The sequence below is a fragment of the Anarrhichthys ocellatus genome, unplaced genomic scaffold, assembly GCF_004355925.1.
Source record: "Anarrhichthys ocellatus isolate YVR2014 unplaced genomic scaffold, GSC_Weel_1.0 scaffold2, whole genome shotgun sequence".
Classification (NCBI taxonomy): Eukaryota; Metazoa; Chordata; class Actinopteri; order Perciformes; family Anarhichadidae; genus Anarrhichthys; species Anarrhichthys ocellatus.
The window spans coordinates 17,759,462-17,776,181 of record NW_022280032.1 but is presented as its reverse complement, the minus strand read 5'-3'; the positions used below and the strand labels follow the sequence as shown (position 1 = coordinate 17,776,181).

Sequence of the window (16,720 nt, the reverse complement as noted above, 5' to 3'; positions counted from 1 at the left end):
GGAGTAGAACAGGAGGGGATAGAGAGAGAGAGAGAGACGGAGGGAACAGGAGGCTGAGAGGGCAGAAATGCAAATGCAGAGTGCTCCGTCAGCCAAGTGTCCATTTCACTTAAAGCCCCCTTATGCATGCTGCAAACAAGCCCCTTCAGGCTGGAGCCAAACAGAACATGCCTGCCTACAGCTGACCACTCCTTACAGCCCCTAGTCCTTGCTCTCATACTCGCAACAGATCCAAACTCTCTCTCTGTGTCACTCTTCCTCGATCCTCAGGTTCAAGGGATTAAAAAAAGAAAAAAAAAAAGTCCAAAATCATCTCAAGGACAAGGAGGCACGTTGGACTCTTGTGCACTCACTCGTCTCTTCTCAGTCCGCCTCTCTCTAGAGGAACATGGCGGTCACCAAAGGTCAGCGTACACACCTCCCCGCCACGGAGAACGACGGACGCCAGGAGCCGACAAGTCAGGACGATGGCAAACAGAGGAGGAGGAAGAGGAGGGGAGGGGGGGGAGTTGAAGAAGAGGATAAGATTAATGTTGCGACTTGAGGTTAGAAGAGAGGGGGACTCAACAGCCCGCTTTTGCGTCCGACTGACGCTAAAGAAAGATACCAGGAGAGCAACTCTGATGACTGGAAATAAAAATCAGCTACGTCTCACTACTCAAAGGAAGAACGGTTCATTAGGTTTTATGAACGCATTCTAACGACCAAGTTAAAAGTCTACAAATCAACACGCTCACAGTGGCAAATGAGACAGATTCTGAAGAATATTAGTAAAAAATAATTCAAAAAGAAGCCATAAGCAGGAAGACTTGGCGAGTCAAAGCACGTGAGAGTAAGGCAAGAGCACACAAGATGGTATTAGAGGTCTAAAGGTAGCAGGACATCTCAAAAACAGCCCTCGTCTTGCCATGGTGACTGAGGTCCCGTCACATGATGTCACAGCAACTGGCTGAAAGATGTGTGCCTTCACACATTTACAGTAAAAGACCAGAAATGTAAAGAATATAGTAATATAGTTTCATCTAGCCTACATCAAGGGAGGAGCTTTGACAACAGAGACGGATTAAAAGTTTAACGGTTGCTCAAGCAAGTGCATGTGTCATGGCTTGTTCGTGCGTACGTACGCTACTCAGCAGCAGAACTATGCCATAGCCATGAACTATGATCTATAAAAGGATAGAAAGCATAGAGTACGTATCCCTGTGTGTACAAGCACATGTGCATAGGATGCAGAGAGATCCTGTGTCACGCTCCCTTCCACTTCCTGGTCCCCCTGTCAGGCAGCCTCTGGGCCAGAGTGAGCCCATCCATCAGAGACAGACTGCACTTTGATCACACTTCGCAAAAGGCCGGGGGGGCCACGGCCAGGGGGCGAGCCTGAGAGTTGAGTGCAGCAGAGTGGAGGGCTTGCTACGGCCCCTGGATTAACAACACCCTGCTCCACCTTTGAAGTGCCACACTGCATCTCCGATGGCAGAGGGAAGGGGAATTAATATAGTGTGCGTGCCTTTCTTTCGGCCATCCAGCCAATCCCTGTGAGGCTCGGCGCTAACACTGACACTCATCTCGATGACGGGCTGCGAGGGACGCGGTCCTGTGGGAACCCCCCTGTCCCCATCAGCACGTACACACGAATTGTAGCGATCAAACCAACACACTAGAAGGACACAACCTGCAACCTTTGGCAAACATGAGGTCAACAACAGACAGAAAACGCACTTTTACCGACATTCATTGTACACACACGTGTCGCAACAGAATAAACAGTACTTTGACTGCTTCGTATTAATGATCAAAGGGACTCAAAGATAAGAGCGCTGGATACGTGATAAGCTTTAAAATGGTATAAATCCTAGAGCCAAACTGCCATATTTCTCACTAAACAAATCGGGCTTATTCGTATTCACACACAGGACGGAGAGTCGAGGCTTGTCAAAAGGTGTGTCATCACCACAGCCCTTCTGTAGGCCTGGCTTGCAATCAGCAATCTGCCCTGAAGGTATTTGCTGCTCCTCTCACCCGACTCCCCTGCTGTTTCTCTCTCTCGCTGGCTTAACCTCTTATTCCTCTCTTCCACACCATTTTCCTCCCCCTGTCTTGCTGCACTGTGCCTACAAGGGCCTCTGAGACATTCTATTATTCCCCTGACAACACCCTTTCTCCTCTCTCCACCCCAGTCTTCTCCTCTCTCTCTGTACTCCTTATCTCTCGGCTCCCTCCACACATTGTCCCCCCCCCCACTCAAGCCGGAGCCGGTGGCTGGCTGCACAGTAGCGGAGGACAGAGCAGATCTCCTGTTGTGATCTGCAATGATTCCAACAAAAAATATTTTTTGGCACAGTGGGGGGGGGGGAGCAGCCTCTGGACAGAAAATCTGTGTTTGAAAAAGTGTTCAAGGTGCAGTCTCACCTATCAATGCATTAAATAGAATCAGGCAAACAGTGTGAGAAGTAACACCTGTCACCCGCGATCTGTTCTCGTGGCTCTCACATAATGCCGACATGGGCAAGCCTCGATAGAAATGTCTATTTCACTCACTGCACTTGTGATGTGTAGCTGGCGGTCCTTAAGAGTTCTTCCCATTATGTAGGTTTGCGTTATGTTTTTAATATTACAAGTCTTTATATGCTGTGGGCTAATGTTTCAGTCATGGATAGATTTGGGCCCATGTAGACGACGACAAAGTGGAGTTGTGCCGAGTCCCCTCGCATCCGGTCCACAAAGAACATACTGTTGATGCTGGTCAAAGTCAGGAAGACTCAAGGTTAAGAATGGGTTGACGCATGTCAGTCAATTGTCACTTAGGACCTTCCTCCTAACCGAACACTTGGTTGGATCTCTTTTAGGGATGGTCTGTGGTTTACCAGTGGAATGTGTAGCACATTACTGCAGACTGGAGTCTCTGCTTAAGGTCACATCCAGAGATTCCCCTGTGACTATCTCATAAGAATGGGTCCAATGCGCATTCAGAAATACTGCGTCACACGCACATCTGCTGTATAAAAGGGGTTTAATGATGCCAAGCTAAAGATGAGCCTCCACGGGGAGGAGGGGGACACAGCTCCAGGTCTCTGCTTGACACGAGAACCGGGATGGTAAATGTTACGAGACATGTGACGCAAATCATCTGAGAAAGGAGAGGAGCAGACTTTTCAAAAGAATGGAGACGTCAAGGCTACACCGAGTTCAAGGGACAACGCACCATCTGCATTTGCAGATAAAAGTGAAATGTGCTTTCCTCAGTGGACACCGATGGCTCCGTGATGTGTCCCATTCATATCGGTAGAGGGAGAGAAACTGAGATAAAAAGATGTACGAGTGTCCGGCCAACGCATGCAGCGAGAGACAGAGAGACGGAGACAGAGAGAGAGAGACGGAGACAGAGAGAGAGAGTCATGGGGTTGTGATATGCAGTGGAGCGGATATGCATCAGCAGCCCCAAGGTTGTGGCAGATCCACAGAGACCGTAGTATCGGGGGTTGGCCTCTCTGGCTCTAGCCTCACAGCAGATACTTTCCATGCCACTGCCGTTAACAGCTCCTCCGGGGTCTATATCACCAACAGTTGGAGGATGTGTGCACAGCCAGCGGGAGGGGGGAAGGGAGGCCTGTTTGTTGTGTAAAGGGCCCTCTCTCTTCCTCTCCTTTCTTTATTTCTTCCTCCCCCACTCCCCTCCCACTTTCATCTCCCACATGGTTCCTCCAGGAGCCATCATCTGACAACACCCACCAACCCCCCCCCCCACACGAAACCACCTCCTGCCACATGACAAACATGCGCACACATCAGCCATAACACTGCAGGAAGACGCCCCCTCGTATCCTCAGGATGTACCGTTCATCTGATCATCAGAGGGGAGCATCGAACATCTTTCAGCTGCTGCCAGACGCATCAAAACAAGAACTTGTTGGCTGCTTTTGCCTGGACAGTTATTCTTGATCTACAACATGTCTGTTCGAGCCACAGTGGAAGGTTGTGTACTCCACACCTGTCCTGACTAGCCTTATGACACATTCAAAACAACTAGAGCCTCCAGACGAGGACACCATTTGTTTATGAAAATATGTGGAACAGGAAGAACCGTTGAAGAACAGTTGATCTCACTGAGCTGCACTACCAGGTGGGAACGGCCACCAACACTAAATATAGCTTATACACTACACTACACTACCGTAAAGACAAAATGAAACCCTTTTTTTCCCTGTAAGGTCAGTTTCAACTTCCAACTGAGTTTTATTATAGTGCCTCGGGGCTAAAAGGGACAGGTGGCAGGGCTGTATGAAGGGGTAGTGGAGGAGAGGCTCTGTGTGTGTGTGTGTTGAGGCATGGACAGATCCTTCCTAAGACAAACCAAGACCCTTTGCCTACCCTGCTTGCTATGTGGGTGAAAATCATTAAGCCCAGGAGATGGGAGGCCTCCCATGCTTCCACTGTTAGCTCTGAGGAAACCACATCATCGACTTCTTTATATGAAAATGGAGCTTCCTGCTTCAGCTGACATCCCAGAGGTCCCATTCGCTGACTGTATAAACATGCGCCCGCATACACGTGCACACGCCCACACAAACAGTTCGGTAAAATGTTTGCCTGCTGGCCCTGAAGAGGAAAAAAAAAAAAAGAAGGTCCCTGACCAGAATGGTTATAGACGTCAGAGGGAGGAGTCTAGAAATGGAGAAAACAACATGGAGCAGATGGCTTGCAGCCACGGAGTCAAAGCAAAACGACACGAGGAGACAGACAGACAGCTTCTTGACAGGAGAGGAAGAGTAACCTTTACAGAAGGTGTTTGATTCAGACATGTATAGTAAGAACGGTGTATATCTTGTATCTCTTTTTCAAAAGTGTAAGAGAAACGGTTGAACACTTCTATTCAGTATGCTGAATTTGTGTATCACAGGAAGTTAGGATAAGATTTACTTTATTGTCCCGCAGTGAATACATACATACACACACTTATGCATGGACGTGCTTAAATTCACATGTTGAGTGTGAAACTATACTTCTTTAAAATAATTAAAAACAATAGTTTCAATAAAGAAAAAACGGGAATAATCAACCAGATAATAAATAAGAAAATTGCAATATCTTAGACCCTAAATAAAATCATGAAATATTACTTGTCACTATTTAATGATTTGTTGGAGGATAGAATGAACCTGTATGGCATTTTGAACCGTCCGCCTGAAGGCAACACATCACGTGTGTTGTGTTCAGGGTCTTCTGCGCCTCCCTGAGCACAGGTTTGTCAAATAAAGGCTGACGACAGTAGAGATCTTCATGGCTGGTTGAGTAAGACGCGGATGCTTGTATATCAAAAATCTACATCATTAGTGTACTATGTACACCAGGAAGTCTACGCCTTTTCAAAAAGTGTAAGCTGTTTGAAAAGCCTACTGAATACTGTATTTTGAGAACTAGTTGTAGTCTTTGCATTGTGTACAACATTTAACATTTAACATGAGGGGACGGTGTTGGCTCTTTTAAGCTCTAGTTATTCGAGTTCAGCCTGCTGGTGTGTCAAGGTCCTGACATTCCCAAACAATGGTGCAATCGCTCCAGAAGCACTGAGGCCACGTTTAGACGCCATGAACCCTGTGTGGAAAAAACAGCCCACTAATTCATTAAAAGAAGACCCCTCCATTGACTGCATGGCTGATAAAATAAGTGTTGGCGCACATCAAGATTGTTTTTTTTAGTTTCCTGCTCATTCATTCCTTTGAATGACGCCCCTCGATTGAAGCAATGAAGGTGCCAATGCAGAGGGCTTCGTAAAACAGTTGAAACTTGCTCAACTTTTGCTGCAACGCAACATCATCCACAGTGAGACAGATGCCACGTTCCTGGATTGCATTTTATTGTGTCGCCACTAGTAACTGAACAACACGCCTGCAACAATGCAATCTGTTGTATTGTCAACGCCCATTCAGACCGAACATTTGTTATGCATCACCGGTTAGTATTTTGACAACATGTGTAAAGATGTGGGGTTGAGAACATTCAAAGTGTGCCAACGAGAGAGCCTTACTTAAGCCTGTGGCCTCCAGCAATCCTTGTAGTCAGCCAAGTGTGTGCCAGTCTGCCCCCCAATAAGGCCCCACACACAGACAGACAGACAGACCCCCCCCCCCCCGCATCCCCTTGTGCCAGCTCTCAGACAACACTCTGGTCAGCGTCGCTATAAAAATAAAAAAATAAAAAAAAAAATAAAAAATAAAAAATATGTCAACTCAACCTTTTAGAATAATATTCACAATGCTCCCTCCCTCTTTATACATCCTACTGTTGAAGAGTGCGTTTCCTACAAGAACAAACAGCAACATGTTAAACCACTCTCTTTATTACTTCCTCTAACTGTGCTGTTGAAACAGACACACAACACAAAACGCTGTTTCTAAGCACGCCAAACACGTGAACCAGTGACTCCACCAAGTTTTCAGGGGCTCCCACTGGATGAGACCTGATTTGGTGAAGTTCTCGTCACTTGGTTTCTCTCAGGCTTCTCGTCTCGGCTGCACAAGCAGCCGCTGAGGCACAAAGTGAGACAGCATCACTGGAGGGGCTGGAGACAGACAGAGGGAACCATGGGGAGCTTCAACAATGGAGCTGGCTGAAACAAACCCCGATGTATGTGCCCCTCTGCCTCCCCCTCTGCGCACACACTCCCCATGTGAAACCATCTGATGCATGTACTGCTGCTCTCACTTGTCAATCACAATTGGGGGGGGAGGGGCAGCAGCCCCTTTACAAAGCCACCCTCACAGCACATGCAAGGGAGGGCATTACAAAAAAAAAAAAAAAAGACGGTTCTTGATCTTTGAGGGGTACTCCCAGAGTGTGAAAAAAGTCTCGAGGCCTTTATGTGGAGCCTGATCTCGCAAGAGAGTGTCAGAGGTTGGAGTCTGCGAGGCTGTAACACGGGCTGAGCTGGGGATGTGTCAGCGGGTGGGACAGAAAGGGGAAGCGATGAGGGATGAGTTAACGGCGCTGATCCGAGATGAGAATGGATCCTTGTTGTTGCGTTAAAGTAGGTGAAGCAGCCTCAGGTTGAAGGTAAACATGTTATCGGTGATTTTACTGAACCCCGATGGTGGTGCAGATACCGCAACAAACTCCAGACAAATCTCAGAAGTCCATCCTCTGCCTGCTTTTGCTAATGATATCCTGCCGCACATCTTCAGCCCTTCTGCTGCCACCGTATTTAGGGTTTTGTAGTGAAATGACGGGGTATCGATAACTCTTTCGCCGTTCCTCGTCCATCGTGCTTTACCCCTTTCAAAGTGAACAAATATTTGAACGTCATTTGTGGCCAATTTTGACAGCCCTAGGCCAGACTGGCAAGTAACGTTAAGTTAACTGCTTTCTACAGTTATAATCCACAAAACAGGGAATCAGCAGAAGCGGGGCCATGACGGAGCAACACTTAAGCCTTGATCCTATTCCCCGTTAATCCATTTGCTTTCGAGACAACAGAAACAAGTATGTTGCTCACAGGCTGCCCGCTCTTGCTTATTTACCAGATCTAATAGGACTAAATCGTCTTTTACAATCACACCGGAGGCTTTGCAAAAATAGGACCCCCCTCCCCAGAAGGGCTGCAGCAGCAGCAGCAGCAGCAGCTAGCACCCAGTCAGAGTGGAGAGCCTCCACCCTCCAGGGGGATGGGAAAGAAAGACTCACCATCTGGGGTTTAGTCATGGTGATGCCAGGGGCCGGGGCTGGGGAGAGAGAGGGACGGGGTAGAGCGACAGCAAGCGGGTACGAGGCACTGAAACAAGTGATGGCAAAGAGAATGGGACGTGGTGAGAGGTAGACAGAGAGGCTAGTCCTTGAACGCTTACTGGGATCTTCAAGGCTCAGCACATCCAAGCAGGTGTCCAGTTAACCTGGCAGGTTGGACAGCTAATCGGGCCGAAGTTGGGCATAGCGCTGTGATGTCACCATCTCTATGAGCTAATAACGACTTTATAATTGCACAAACCCCAACAGATGCAACATAACTGGAGAGTGAGGGAGGCACTAATCTGTACCTGAACACACTAATCAGGCAATGTAAGTGAAAACAGCTGTGTGGGACGACTACTGGTGTGTGAGGCCTTCAGGAGATAATGAGGAACTGAGGCGGTCCACACTGTTAACAGGTTGAACAATAAAATCCAGGTGTGGTTCAGATTAAAACAATCAAAACAAAAGAGAATAATAAACGGGTAGTTAAAAAAACAAACTCGAGCTGGCCATTAAAAATGGGTGCCATAGAGACCAATAGTTCGACAACATTATTCTGTACGCTGCGTGAAAGACAGAAGCAAATGTTCTTCATGCGAGTTATAATCTGATCTCAACGTCTTTGTAGCAGGTGTAGAAATGAGAGAATAGGAAAAGCACACACTGCACCACACTGACCTTTAATAGCTGAGCTCTTTGCCAACAAGTGCACAAAATAAATAGTGTTTCAAACTAATCAACCATAAAGATATAAATAATCCAAAATAACCACTCAGAAAGCAATCCTCTGAAACATTCACAAAATCACAGTAAGAATAAGTTCTTCATTAGTGGCCCCGCAGTAAAGTGTTTTTGAGCGTTAACGTTTTCACATTTGAAACCCTTGAATTCAGGAAAATATCAACCACAAGAAGAGCATCATAGGCAGGAGCACAGCAACATGGCGGCGCTCTTGCCACTAAAGATTTAACGTATTCTCTTCTTGTAGATGCTTACGTTAGTAAATCAGCTTATTACCTGATTGGCTTAGTTTCCACTTGAAGACCGAAGCCATGTTAGCAGCACCGCGAGGCTGTTCCTTGAGCTGAATGCTAACACCATGTTGATGTTTAGCACGTAAAATGTTTACCATAACTTCCATCTTAGTTAGGCATGCTAACATTTGCTAATTAGCGGCAAAAACAAAGTACAGCTGTGACATCACCACAGTCATTAGGATACATCCTCTGGGAACCATGAGTGTGTCTGTACAAATGTTTGTGCCTTGTCCATCACGTAGATGTATGTTACAGGATAAGTGGATGCCATCCATTAGTTGCTGAGATATTTCAGAGTGGCTCAAAGTGGTGGGAGGACTGACACACAGTTCAACCAACAACGCCATCCATAGAGCCACGCCACGAATAGATCTAAAAAGATCTATGCGTTTTATGCCCATACTCAAAGGTTCTTCTCGAGACAGACATTTAAAAAAATGTCCCTTTAGTATTCAGGGAAAGTTTAAGTTAAAAAAAAGTTTGTTTCGTTAAGTGTCTCTTCGTTTCTTGACCCACACAAGGATGGTAATGACTCTCGTTCGCTGAAAACATCTCGTTATGGAAAAAGGAATGTTCTACCTCCAAAGATATCAAAACTGCTGCCTGGCTTTGTGTGCTGCACTGCAGTGTCATTTCTCTTTTTCCCATTATATCATTCTTGTCAAATTTAAAGTATAAACCTAAAAATGCCACAGTCAGAAGCTTCTAAGAAATGCGCTTTTACACAAACAACTGCATTATGGCAAACTGCACAGAGCTTGGTAATTTGTACATGGAAAAAAAAATGAAAGTCCACTTTGAAGGCTCATAAATTGCCCACGTCTCTTAGCTAATCACCAATAATGGGTATCTCCTAAAAGGAGGTTTAAGTCAGAGTTCACCACATAGATTATGACGGGCGGCTGATGAAGATATACGGAAAACAAATGCACGACGATGTGCCAAACGGGCCACCAGCGGAGCGGGAAGATGACGGGGACAGAGGTCGTCGGCAAATGAAAGCCGTGTCTGGTGATGAAGGGCACATCATTCACAATCCAGCAACAGAGGCCTACCAGCGTCTGTGGGATTCTAGGCTTCATTTCAAAAGACACACAGCCAAGAAATCCAGCATTCGCCACAGAGACAAAAAGCCAGGGGACAGGCATGTCGACCCTGGGTCTCCTTCCTGCAGATCACCCTCCCACTCCTCCACACTAATGTCCATTCACTTCGAAGCGCGCTCGCTCAATCTCGAGTACACTTTTTCCTCCACTGCCCCTCTTTCCTTCTTTTCCTCTCCATCTCACCCACTTGACTGTCTCGTCCACACACACACACATCCACACACTGCTTTCCCAGCTCGCTGCCTGCAGCCGGAGGAAAGTGGAAACCAGTGTCAGTGAAGTGTATCAGCCCAAGGAACAATGAGCAAGGGACTGTTTTGTAAGGCTAGCAAAGGAGATTTGGGGGGGGCGGGGGTGCTCCATTATCACTGACCAGCACCTTAGAAAGAAAAGAGCTGCCCCAACAGTACCACAGACTCACTCACTGAGTTTGCCCCTGGTATAGGTTTCACAGAGCACAAAACATAGTGATCTCAAATGTGCCATCCATCACAGGACCTCTATTAAGAGAAAAAGAAACAGGTGGTTCAGTGACACTAGAGCAGGTATTTAGTCAGCTGCCTCGGCCAGTTCTCAATACTTTTACTCAGGGTGCATTTATCAAACTTTTAAAGTACCGATATCTGGGCTTTGGGTTCCAGTCGATACCAAGTACCGATCTAATAGCAGTGTTTAATTATAAAGCTGTATGCCTCACTGTGTGGAAGTGACAGCTCATTTATTAAATCCTGATGTAAGGCAACATCAGGCTCGACTAAAACATTGCTTTCTTAATTTATAGATAGCAATACTGGATAGTTAGTTATTAAAATAACGGCATCGGACACCAGATCGGCCGATTGTCACAGATACCCAATCCAGCTGTGAAGAGTCAGTATCGGACCCATCTTTCTACTCATTACTCTTCAGCTCGCATCGAACAAAAAAAACTCAAACACTTTTAGTGTTTAAATAGGCAACCGGACCTCAGACTAGTGAAAGTATGCACCCCCACTACCCTTAAAACTCATCTCCCCACAGGTGACACATCCAGAATAGGTCTCTAACCAGCCCTGCAGAGTTGGTTGAGGCCCTCAGCGGTCACAACATTGACCCCTGCCGTCTATAAAGTATGGACATGGTGGCAAAGACGGACAAAGGACAACAGCAGCCAATACGACGCTATGTCCACAAGAAAAGGACTGACGCTATGTCACAGTGTGTGGACACTAAAGCACAGGACAGAGTGAAATCACTCAACACCCCCCCCCCCCCACCACCACCACTACTACTACTCTGTCATGACCAATGACAGCCACTTCCTGCCCCTGTTTCTTGGGTAATTCAACCTGCATATACAGAGATTGTAACTGGAGCTGACTGACATTACCGTACCGTTTATAACACATGTGCAGCCGAAAGCACATGAAAGAGGAAGAGAAGACTAAAGAGAAGAGATATCAAGTTGAAAGGCTTTGTCGGGTGTCAAATTAACATTGATCGAGTAATATGTATGCGTGGCTCGTCAACTTTCTCAACCGTATAAATGTATGTGGAGACAAAGGCAACAACGGTTACAGTGCCCGAGCCAGCTTGTCTTGTTGCTGGTATGTGGCATTAAGCAAAACAAACATGTCTCACTCACAGTTTCCTCTTATTTCTATGATGTCCTCACTTTGGAACAAACCATTCCAGACTACGTCCTACATTAACCGAGAGCCAGAAGATAATGTGGATAGTTTACGGGCTGGACTAGTGGGCCACGACTCCTTGAGCTTTTATCGTCATGTCGTCATATCTTTAGTGCAGTCCTCCTGGTATCTGCGGTGTGAAACACAGAAGGTCGGACTAAGGTGTTCTGCATTGCCTAATTTTTATAACTTCCTGACATAAAGGCTGACCAAAAGCCCACTTTACGCACCAAATGGTATGGAGCCCATTAGGCGTCAAAGCTGAGCTCCAAAGCACAGTCTGGCCTGAAAGACCATATAAAGGTCATGTTCTGATGCACAACAGCTCTAGGAACTGCATTGGGCACACTGTTTACGAAACAAACAACACTTAACACTTAGGGGGTAAACATGTGCAGGTGTAGATGTTTCAAAAGCAAGAAACGACATCCCTAGAAATAAAAACTGAGGAAAGACAGCAAGAAAAACATGATTTCTTGAGCCATTAGGCACACGTATCAAGACAGTGTTTCCTTAAAATATGCTTGAGTTTGTGACAATATGTTACCTGTACATACATCAATTCAAATATATTGATGTAGCGCTGGATCGGATGATGCACAACTTTTGCAATTGAATAACTTCATCAAAAGCTGCAAATAAATAGGCCTAGCTAGCAACCAAACCAACAGGATAATGAATGCTTTGAGTAAGCGTCACCACGTGACGGCTTCAAAGATGGTTTTATAGTTCTTTCCCACAGAACTGTGGGGCTTCTGCCCGGACTAACATCAATCAGAATGGATCCCACCGGTTACAAGTAGTATTACATCCAAATGTCGACTATGTTTCACACACATGTTCATTCAAACACAGCGACTTTTAAAGAAGTGAGACTCTGCCATTGACAGAAAGTGATGTGACGATATGATCCCATGTCCCAGCAGAAGAACGCCAACATCCCCTCGGTGACGTGGACTGGGTTCTGATACCACAAATATGTGACAAGATGAGAACTCGCAATATGTTTTCCCACCAGAATGGTTTAAAGTGGAGGTTTCAGCACTGACACTACACTGACACAGTATTGCTTAAGTTTCATTGGAATACATGTATTTCCACTGGCTTTCAAATCAAAGCACCAAAAGCAGTAAGCTTGTATCACCATTGACTATCTATTATAATCATAAATGTAGATAATATTAGGCCTACTGAGCACCAAAGGAGTAATGACCTTGACCACTGATGGGATGTATCAGACGACTACATTAATCTCAATCTATCCTCTATATATAAACAGTTGATGGGGGTGTATCTGTATGCGACGTGCTCAGTGATGCAGTTAAAGACGACTCTGTGGGCAGCAGCACAACGACCCTGGGACGGTTCAAACCATGTTTTGGTCTACAGCTGCATTAAAGTTAAATCAAGAAGCTTTCCTTGTAACTGGAAGAAAAAAAAAAAAACACAAATACAATGCGGGGTTTTTCGCGTTAGTCCAGTTCCAGCTCTAGAGGAGAAACGCAACAGCACAAGACCCTCAACTTTCACGTAAACTTGGCGCAATGCGATCCCCCATCTGGCTCGCACCTCGTTTAATAACAAAGCGATGCCTACGTGTGCTCCTCCGCCTGAAGGGGGTGGGGACGAATGAGTGATGGGAGACTGTTGATGCGTGATGTTGACCGCACCAGTTCCTCTAAAGTGCAATCATTCCTCGATTAATTAAACGATCTACATTAACTGTGATGTGAAAAGGCACCTCGAATAAATACATGCTGGAATTAGCTGTTCTGTGAAGTCCGAATACATTTTCAAAAGGAACACGGGGGTCGAGTCGAGTGGGAAAGTTGTATTATGTCGCCTAATCGTTGTAAGATACATGTAGTTTATTATCTAATGGTCAGAGATCTTACATCTGTCGCTTTTCTAACTCGATTGCTATCGGGAATACACGTTTGAACCTTCGCTTCTTGAAACAAAAACATAACGTGACGAGCAAACAATGCCGAGTAGCATCTGCGTCCCTGTGGCTCCTCGAGCCAGATGGCTCGCAAACTGCAAGACAATAAACTCGAACCTCGCGGTATGAACTTAACTTTTACGCCAATTGACAGATAAAAGAAGCGAAACAGACAGAGTCCTTTTAGTAAGACCACGAGCAGAGTTATCACGCGACTTTTCTGCTCTACGCGTCGCATATAATCTAAACACATCATGCCTAAATGTTCACGACAAGCATAATCTCATCGTCTTCTCTGGTTTGCTTTTTGTGTGAATGACCTGGAATAGGGTCGCTCTTAAACATAAACAACACGCGACTCTGGCCAAATAAAAACAAACGAGCGGGGCACATGGTTGCTACAAGATCACCTTTATCTAAAGTTACTCTGGAGCAGCAGAGCACCCGTTCATATATAATAAAAGCCACACGTAACTTTATTTATTTAAACTGTATCATGCCTGCTAAATTCAACGGACGTCTTAAGTGTCATTTTACAACTTTAAAGCGCAGAAATTAGCAATTAAAGCTAGCTTTTAGCTGTGCTAACGCGCTAGCTCGTTACCCAACAGGATTGCCTTAGTGAACGAGAAGTTCAGAGGACACTAAGCTGGTTACCCGGATAGCTAGTTACACTAAATGCGGTCCAAGAGACCAAGCAGACAAAAAAGCTGACACAAACAACTTTTCATTTCCGCAATGAAAGACACTCGTGTTACCGAAAGCTACCACAGTTGTATTTTACCTCTATTTCAAAGTCTGGCAGGTTGAACGCGGTCCTGAACAGCGAGCAGAAGTGCGCTATGGCGGGGACTTCCCACCAGGACTGGATCTTTTCCACAGAAACTCTACATCCATGTGACATCTTCGAACTTGAGATATTGTGTCACGTCTGTTGTTCACATTAGAGGGTAGTTTCCTCGGCGACTTACAATGTCTCCGTAACATTACAAACACGACAAAAGTTGCTGGTGTCGTCCTTGTCGGACATTTGCCATCGCGACCCGAGGAGCGCTACAATCTGTTTCAATCAGAGTCTCACTGGAGCCGAACAGATGGGGAGGGCGATACCACCGCACGGCGAGGAGGGGGGGGGGGGCTTCTACTTTACCTATATGTTAAACTATATTTGGACACAAGTACTCTTTATAGTGTCGACCATGTTGATATTTTACAACAATAACATGTCACTTTTAAACATGTTTGCACTTATATATCTCTGCTCGTCACAGTAGCAAAAGTCTAACGTCAACAGTAACCCATTGGTTTGGTATTGCGGCCGCCGTTTAAAGGGAATGCCTGTGAATGAATTAAAAAAAATAAAAACATGAACCAGGTATGAGCCAGGTAACTTGTTTTAAGTTACATCAGTGTTGTTTCCGTGCGCGGAGATGAGGGTTTAGTTCAAATCGTTTGGCACATTCGTTATATTTTCGTTAATTTCCTATTGTCAACGGTTTTTTTTTACCTACCACCCCTTTGATTTGATTTATAACAGCAACAACTGTCTTCAATCAATCACAAAATGTGACTCGTTCAGCTGATCATTGTCGTGTACAGTAAACTGCCAGCTCTCCGTGTAGGCTAGATTTTGTAAACAACATCGCGGTGGAAGTTGTCCTCTACACTGCACGGGGGCTCCCTCCATCACAATGTGTGAAAAGTGCACGCTATGAGACAGCAGTTGCGCTCGGTGACAGTTAGAGCCAAAGTAATACATTAATTAAATAAATTAGGGCCAAAGTAAACACTCTGCCCTGCACGGCTGTGTTCAGAGTTAGATGCCCATGCACATATCTCTTATTATATCCCATTTTATTGATTTAAAAAAAAAGAAAGGCCATGTCACACATTCCCCAAGTTTTCTAGCTCAGGTGTTTGCCAAAGGAAAAAGGACGATGGTAAATATATGGTAAAATGGTTTGATTAAATAACTTTTCTTTAAAAAACACTTTACTCAAATAGCTTGTACTGATTCAAAGTATGTGTAAAATTGGAAGTATAATTAACGCATAATCATGCATTTAAATAAACCAAATTAAATCCAAAAAGTTATCAAACATTGTCATGCAAATATTGCATGTCCAAAACTTAAACCCCATTCAAGGCATTTAATTTAATGGCATTAAATTAAATGATCAGATTCATGAGATATCCAGTGTGCAAGTCAACGTTTTGGCCTAAAGGTGGTGCAAGAGGAAAGCTCATGATTTCTCCAGCAGGGTGTATTGTCCTGGGAGCCTGTTCCATATTATTATATAGAATACATAGAATGACAAATCAAAACGACCTCGACATATATTGTACAGTTCTCTGAACTCCATTCTTCTGAAATATATTAATTTGGTGTTTTGATGATGGTGGTGAAAGGGGCTGTGGAACAGGTTGTTCCGGGTTGAGACGAGGTGACAGGTGCTTCAGATGGATTTTGGTGCAATCTAACTCAGTACATCTGCTCATGTGCTGTACTGTAGTACAATTTTGACATACCATACATGCTATTTTATACTTATACATACAAAATATAAGATCAGTATGATGCACTTTTATTGATTACGCTATCTAACAGCATAATAAGTCATTCAAATTTGCTCCACCTCGACCAGCTTCATTAAAATGCTGCTTATACTTGTGAATAGTAACAAATAAATAGCCTCATAAACAAAAATATAACAGACAGGTTCCACTCTGTATGATGAGTACTTTTATTATTTACATTTTCCTAAAAATACTTCTGTACTTTTATTACGGTAAAATTTGAAATGCAGAACGTTTCTTTTTACACTTTGGTATTGTTACTGTAACTTGAGTAAAGCGTCTGAATTCTTCCTCCACCACTTCAGGACACCACAACTATCAGGTTTTATTTCCCCGGAGAGCTTTTCATTTCAAAAGTGCGCTTTGTGGTTTTGTAACACATATGATCAGCGACGAAATAGTATATGTGTATGCACATGGGACTGAGAAAGTTGGTCTGTCTATACATCTTATGCTTTTTACCATATATTAAATAAGGGGCCACATTTTGCCACATACGCTGAAATGAAATATTAAAAAAAAATCCCCTTTGATTCCTTCCACTATGGATACTTACAAGTCATCCCAGCTGATGAGGGAAATGATCACTGACAGTAATTGTTTTTCCATCAACAGGAATCAATACATCAATCAATGCTCATTATTAGGGTCAATGAGTGGTTGCTG

The 16,720-nt window shown here is 44.7% G+C and overlaps 1 protein-coding gene across 2 annotated transcripts in view; it reads right to left on the bottom strand.

The window, feature by feature from the left end:
- cecr2 (CECR2 histone acetyl-lysine reader) overlaps positions 1-14,536 on the bottom strand; it is a 33,805-nt gene extending 19,269 nt beyond the window's left edge. For both annotated transcript variants that reach the window (XM_031863147.1, XM_031863156.1), the window contains exon 1: positions 14,262-14,536. In XM_031863147.1, the coding sequence (XP_031719007.1) occupies positions 14,262-14,381 (120 nt within the window). In that variant the 5' untranslated portion in view covers positions 14,382-14,536. The remainder of the gene's footprint in view (positions 1-14,261) is intronic.
- Between the last annotated feature and the right edge of the window lie 2,184 nt (positions 14,537-16,720).